The 7,413-nt window shown below is 37.4% G+C and overlaps 1 protein-coding gene across 1 annotated transcript in view; it reads right to left on the bottom strand.

The window, feature by feature from the left end:
• Window positions 1-7,132, bottom strand: part of LOC105529450 (transcription factor GATA-6-like) — a 24,664-nt gene extending 17,532 nt beyond the window's left edge. The window contains exons 1-4 of the mRNA XM_011966596.1: window positions 7,070-7,132; window positions 3,088-3,213; window positions 1,807-1,894; window positions 1,608-1,711 (exon numbers count right to left, since the gene is read on the bottom strand). Coding sequence (XP_011821986.1) covers window positions 1,608-1,711; window positions 1,807-1,894; window positions 3,088-3,213; window positions 7,070-7,132 — 381 coding nt within the window. The remainder of the gene's footprint in view (window positions 1-1,607; window positions 1,712-1,806; window positions 1,895-3,087; window positions 3,214-7,069) is intronic.
• Window positions 7,133-7,413: the final 281 nt, after the last annotated feature.

Here is a 7,413-nt window from a genome sequence, read left to right as displayed (position 1 = left end):
GCTGGGTGAGGTAGTGTATGCCTATAATCGTAACTTCTCGGGAGGCTGAGGTGGGAGGATTGCTTGAATCCAGGAGGTGGAGGTTGCAGCGAGCTGAGACTGCACCATTGCACACTCCAGCCTTGGTGACAGCAAGACTCAGCCTCAAAAAAAAGAAAAAAAAAGTTTTTAAATAATCTTTTCATTTCCCAAGAAACATGTTCGATTTACCACTTTCAATCCTCAGTTACATCTAACCTGCCTGTAAAACACAACGCCCTGGCATGGAGTCCACCTTTATAAAGTCTAAAAACATCCTTTACCATGAGTCCGCAACAAAAAACAACTAAAAGGTTTCTTCCCTTGTGAAACTCTGAAAAGATGTTTTGTTTCATTACAGAAAAAGCTCAAAAGAATTTGGGTCGGAGGACAAAGAAAAACATCAAATATAATTTTAAGCCCGGTTTAAACATTCTGTTTTAAATATTTAATTTTTGTTTGTTAAGGCCAGTAAAAATACGGTGGAAAGAAACCAGGTCTGTGGTTCCCAAACACCTCCGGGGCAGTAGCTCCAATTTCACCTGGGGCACTTGTTCAAAAACAGATATCCAAGCCCCACACCCAGAGACTCTGACTTGGAAAATCCAGGGTGGGGCCCAGGAATCTCTAGTATTTTAAAGTACCCCAAATAATTTCAGGATAAAACTAAATGTAGAAAACAATTACTAAGTAAATAGGCATTTAAATGCTGGTGTTTAGTCCTAATCTAGTCTGGGTATAGTCCCAAGGGTCACAAGGGCACATTTTAGAGTCCTGCTTACCGGAGGCCCTGCCTTGGAGCTCACTGAGGTCTGAGGGAAGGCCCAGTATTTTTTCGAAGGGCATTCCAGGTAAATTTGGGAAACATTAGGATGGGAAGATGCTCTTTACTTGAGGCAAACTGAGTTTTGGTCACAGCTTTACAAGAAGCTAAGTCTGTAATCCTCACAAAGACCCAGGCATCTCCTGTCCACAGTGGCACAAATCACTGCTAGGTTTTGTTGTAGCTGAAATAAAGCCCGGTACAATTAAGGTGCATTAGAAGAAGGCAAGCTCTCCCAGCAAGAACACAATTGGGCAAAGGAAATCAGTGAGTACAGCAGCACATAACGCTTTATGATGAGCTTCGCTTTGGGTGGATGATTAAAAAAAGGCTGGAATCAATACGATAAACAAAAGCTACTTAAATGTTACAGGCACTGTGATCGATGGCACCACTGACCTCATAGTTCTTCTGATCTACATTAGAAATACATAAATATATACACATAATATATATAGCAACTCTGATAAAAACCTGGAAAGAAAACAATTTAAAACTCTTTAAACCAAAACTTCTTGCTTTTACTTGAGTTAATTTAGCCATAAAGAAAATGATACAGATCTTAATTAAGAGGTTTGTAAAGTACTTAAGTTTGTCATTTTGTTGACATTTAAATGTAATTTCCTCTGAAAACTATTCTTAGGTATCAACTAACTAAACTGAACTGTTGGTTTAGATTATTGTACTACCAGATAAGATAAAATTTGAGATAATTTACTAGAGAGCAACCCAGTCATTTAGGAGTCTATGCTGTTTTAACACTTACCCCTGAGGCTGTAGGTTGTGTTGTGGGGGAAGTATTTTTGCTGCAATCATCTGAGTTAGAAGAGGTGGAAGTTGGAGTCATGGGAATGGAATTATTGCTATTACCTGCAACAGTCAAAATTAACCTTATAAATACACATATGCTCTACTGTTAAGGTTGGCAAATACTTTACAGTCAAATGTCATTTTAGTATATTTACCAGAGCAAGTCTTTGATTTATTTATGTTCTTAGGTTTTCGTTTCCTGGTTTGAATTCCCTCTTTCTTCATAGCAAGTGGTCTGGGCACCTAAAAAATTTTCACATAGGCCATAAATTTAATATTATATTGAAGAAAAATCAAAGACCCAACATTGGTACTAAAAGCCCTCATTTAAAAGAATTTGGCAGCCGGGCGCAGTGGCTCATGCCTGTAATCCCAGCACTTTCGGAGGCCGAAGCAGGTGGATCACCTGAGGTCAGGGGTTCAAAACTAGCCTGGCCAACATGGCGAAACCCTGTCTCTACTAAATATACAAAAATTAGCCAGGCACGGTGGCAGGCACCTATAATCCCAGCTACTTGGGAGGCTGAGGCAGGAGAATCACTTGAACCCAGGAGGTGGAGGTTGCAGTGAGCCGAGAGAGCACTACTACATTCCAGCCTGGGCAATAAGAGTTAGACTCCATCTCAAAACAAGAAAAAGAAACAAGAAAAAAAAAGAACTTGGCATAAATTTCAATCCAATTTTTATACACACTCAAGAGATCCCAAATGCACAAAGACTACACTTTCCTCATCAAATGCAGAGATTCCTTCAGAAAGAATGAGATGATTTGTCAAGGAGAATTTAATTCCTTCAACTTAATGTTTATTGTTTGAAATGAGTAGCTATTCATTGAATAAGAATTATTTCAAAGAGATCATGTATTTCCTTCCTCCTACAGATGCAAGGTTATTTTTCTATTTTTTAAGATTGAGGTGTTTATAATGCTTTGTGCAATCCTTTAAAATGAACTATGAAATATTTCAAACTGTAACTATTAAATGCATTATTCCTTTGCATAAATGTCTGATTACATTCAAAATTATTAAGATATATAGACCAGTGATTGTGCATTTTTGATTGATTTCCTTAATTGTGCAGTTTTAAAAATGGTTACTACCATATTACCCATTCTAAAATACACATTTTTCACACTTTCGCATTTTGAAAACTGGAATGTGTCTTAAATGAACGTTTGCAATAGTTCAATTGGTGGCATTTTTTGTCTCCTACTTGTGCATAAGATAATATTTCATATTATAATTAAAAGCACCTTCGATTCAATAAAGTAAATATGTTCAGTATGTACACTGAATATATTAAACATATTCAGTAATAAATCATATGCATTCAAATTTTTCACTTGAGTATCTTTCATTTGCTGATTTTTTGTAACTGAAATCACATACAAACCAGACACTAAATGTATATATAAGTGAGCAGAATGCATGGCATACCCCATGGAGTTTCATGTAGAGTCCACAAGCATTGCACACGGGTTCACCCTCGGCGTTTCTGCGCCATAAGGTGGTAGTTGTGGTGTGACAGTTGGCACAGGACAATCCAAGCCGCCGTGATGAAGGCTAGAAACAGTACAAGAACATAAGTGGAAAAACGTAAGTGACATATATATATATATATATATTATATGCCACATACATACATTAAGGTATTTTGTCCCTGTCATCAACAAGCATGTATCTATTTTATTATAAATGAAATGGTCCTTAAGAAAAAAAATTGCAGTGTACTTAGACTGACTTTTCTGGACCAAGAAATCTGAGGTCTGCATAGTGTGCTAGACCCTATAGATTTGATTTACTCCTCCAGCTACCCTATCTCCATGGATTCAAGAATACCAGGGAGCAGTCATATAGTTGGCCAACAACTTCATGCAAAGCTTTTACCAGCGTCCTAACAAGGAGAGTTTCACCCACGGTTTCTTCTCCAATTTAGAGTTTCCCAGATACTCCTGGTATCTTTTTTAGGGGAATTAAAAGATTTTCTAAAAGTTGGCCAAATAGAGTTATATTCAAAACACACCGGAAGTAACAACACAGGTAGACATCAACATGAGAGTGCCCCACCTCCCCCCCCGGGCCCGCCCCCTACCGTGGACAGCAGTTGGTGGTGCACTATCACAGGTCTGAGATTTAAGTCATGAAATGCAATCACAAGCCACTTGCCAATGTGCTAAATGGCTCTGGGCAGTCTCCACTTCCCCTGAAAACTGGAGATCATCAGGTCTGTTTCTCAGATATATGTAAAGGAGTAAACCAGAAACTTTGAAAGGGCCTTTGAAAGTAGATTAATGGAAACTTTGAAAGTACATTAATGGAAATGGATTTCAGAAGAGGGGTAAATGTTTTGTAAAAAAAAAAAAAAAAGAAATATCTTTGAGCACATTCCATAATTACCATCATGATTGCCTGCTGCCTGTATTTTTGTTTTATCTATTTTACAAAAGACACAAGCAAATTTTATGGCATCATCTTAATGCTGCCATTGTCTTAGATGCACTGATACTAATATTTGCCCTATCAGTATTATTCTCAACTTTTGTTCATACAAAGGGTTAATTGGTATTACCAGAAAAGGTAAAAGGCCACCTGTCTGCCACTGTCACTCCTATTTCCATGTTTTCTTTATGCCCACAACATCCTTAAAGGGAATTTATTATCTCTAGATTACTACATGTTAATTATAAAGGATGGGAGTTTAAGCTAATATAATTTCCTACCCAGAATGGCAAAATATAAAACTTGTTTTTAAGTTGCCAAGCTTAAATTTCCTTTTAAATGCTGTAAATTACTATAAAAATTGTGACACAGCTTCAGTTAAAAAAAAAAAAAAAAAATGCATGCTTGCTTCCATAGTAAAATTGGAAGGATACAGAGAAGATTAGCATGGCCCCAGCACAAGAATGACACCCAAATTCGTGAAGCTTTCCATATTAAAAAAAAAAATTAGAGAAAGATTTGGGACCAAACCAAGTTGAAAATTACAAAATTTGCGAAGTTAAGAAAAATCAATTGTAAAGAATGAAGAAGAGAAATGTAAATTGAATATGTATCGAATATTCACAGATTACAGGACAGAGACTTCCAAAATTTTTGCTGGCAAATTTAAAAGATGAAATTAAAATTTGCATTTATGATTCACATCCTGCTGCATTACTTAGCATCACTCTTTACAGATAAGTTATAAACACAAAGAGACACTGGCAAACGTTTTAGCACTACAACATTTCTAAGAAGTCAGTGCTAAGAATCAATTTGCCTTTAGTTGAAATGAGTATGGCTTGGCTCACAGGAGAGCTACCTGGGAAACTGCTTTGCTAAAATCACGACAACATATTAACAACACTTTACACATCCAGGCTTTTCTTTTTTCTTTGTGGTTAAAAGAAAATAATTTTTTAGGAAAGGATCCCTTTTTCTTCATAAATGTGAAATCAGTAAACGAGGGACAGGAAGGTTCACTTTATAAACCAGTCATTTATGACAGTTTCCAGTGGAATTTGGAGCCAATGTGAAGCAAACTTGTTATCAGAATTTGCCATTATAACAAAGGACTTTATGACTGTCAACTGCAGATCATAAGTGAAGCCAGTCCTCATAAACATGTGAAATGCAGGTGAATGGGTTATAAAAGTTCCTTGTAACAAGCGATCTCAGTCATATTCCTCACTGACAAGGAATTCAAGTTACACCATAAATCTCTTACTTTGCAATGTATTGCAAGTTCAGATTCACAGTGATTGGTTCTATACTGCTGGCTAAACAAACTTGAGTTCAACATTCTGTTTCTGAGAACTAAGCCAGATCCATCAAAACCATAAATAAGAAGCCCACAAGGAGACCACATTGATAGTGACACACCCTTCAATTGGTATCATTTATAACCCATTTACAAAGCATATTTGCTGACCTTGGTTATGGCCAAGACACCTGCTAAGCACAAAGAAAATTAATTGATTCAGAAATGCTAAAAACTGTTCTTTTTTTTTTTTCCTTCTAAGTTATTTTTACTGGTACATGCACAAAACAAATGGCACTATCTAAATATGTTACTAGATCAAATTTATAATGCAACTGGAACCTAAATGGCTACTCTTCCACCAAATTTTTGCTCAATCTCTAGAAAATGTTACCTTTGAGAGTTCAGTTAGTACACAGCTCAATGTGCCTTTCCAGAAAAATAAATCAGTTTCATTGTTCATGTGTTGTCTATTATATGAAAACAAGGAACTTCTGTGGGATATTTTCCACTTACTACTTTTTCTTCTTTAGTATAATGCATTTAAGAAAAAATGAAACCCACAGAGAGTCACACACTACAGTTAAAATTTCTTTAAAGAAAATTTTAAGCTGTGGGAGGTTGTAACGAGTGTAAGGCATATACATTCATTAAATTAACCTCGGCCACTTTATTTTAAATGCATTAAAACAAAACCAACCATAAAACTAATTGCTTCTCTTTAAGGCGTCAGACTTATATTGTGATGCAATTTCACTCTAATCTATTTAACACAAACAACATGTGTAGCATTTGTTCCTGCTAATTAGAGTATAACAAATAAATTACTGGGATACTTAAGACGTCTGGCATCTAACTGTAACATATTTAGCTTTAAAGGGTTATTAGATTATGAGTACTTCGCTAAACAAATGTTAGCCTTACAATGGGGCTGGTGAAAGCTTTCCTTTATTTTCTCTAACCATTACAGCGGTAAATACTCTCTCTGGCTAAGAAGCACACATAACAATGACAATACAAGACTAATCCCTGAAATCAGGATTCCCTTTCTTTAAAACATAGTGGCCGGTAATCCCAGCACTTCGGGAGGCGGGCAGATCACCTGAAGTCGGGAGTTCGAGACCAGCCTGACTACATGGAGAAACCCTGTCTCTACTAAAAATACAAAAAAATTAGCTGGGCGTGGTGGCGCATGCCTGTAATCCCAGCTACTCGGGAGGCTGAGGCAGGAGAATCCCTTGAACCGTGGAGGCGGAGGCTGCGGTGAGCCAAGATCACGCCATTGCACTCCAGCCTGGACAACAAGAGTGAAACTCCGTCTCAAAAATAAATAAATAGATAAAAACTACAACGTGTGCGAATTGGTGAAAACGCTCAACTTAAGAACATACAAACCACACGTTTTCTCAAGTTCTACAAGGTTCTCTGATTTCGAAATAACAAAAGTTAGAGCAAATAAATTTTCATCAGGTTCAAGGGCAATCCAAGATATGGAATTTGGGGATACACCTGAGGATAAGAGGTAGAAGTGACCAAGAAGGTGGAAAGGACAAAGTAAAAGGCACCCAAAAGAATATGGCTGTGAGGAGGCGAGAGGGTGGGTGGATTTCTGGCATATTCTATTCGGGGGTGGATGGTATAAGTGAGCATGGTTTTTCAAGGATAAAATCTCAACCATACCCAGTGAAAAAAGTCTTCCTTCGTGCAGCCTCGGTAGGTCTGTTTTTCCCCTCGGGTTACCATCACCAATTTTTTGCCTATCTTACTAGAATTATTACAGTGCTTTGGCAAGTACACCTAGAGATATATAGATTTTTTCTTTCTTTCTTTGCTTGAAACATGGTAACATTTTTCACCTTCCTTTTTTGTTTGTTTTTGTTTTTGTCATTTAGGAACGTCATTCCCTGCGCATAAATATGGGGAAAGGCTATCTTGGCTTCCCAGACGCCGGTTTCGGGGTAACCTCTGCTTGGGCGCCAGCGGGTGGGCGTTGGAACAGCCGGGACAGGATGGTACCGCTGGGT

Source organism: Mandrillus leucophaeus, unplaced genomic scaffold (genome assembly GCF_000951045.1).
Source record: "Mandrillus leucophaeus isolate KB7577 unplaced genomic scaffold, Mleu.le_1.0 Scaffold766, whole genome shotgun sequence".
In the NCBI taxonomy this organism is placed as follows: Eukaryota; Metazoa; Chordata; class Mammalia; order Primates; family Cercopithecidae; genus Mandrillus; species Mandrillus leucophaeus.
The sequence above is the reverse complement of the archived record's forward strand: the minus strand, read 5'-3'. Positions and strand labels throughout refer to the sequence as shown.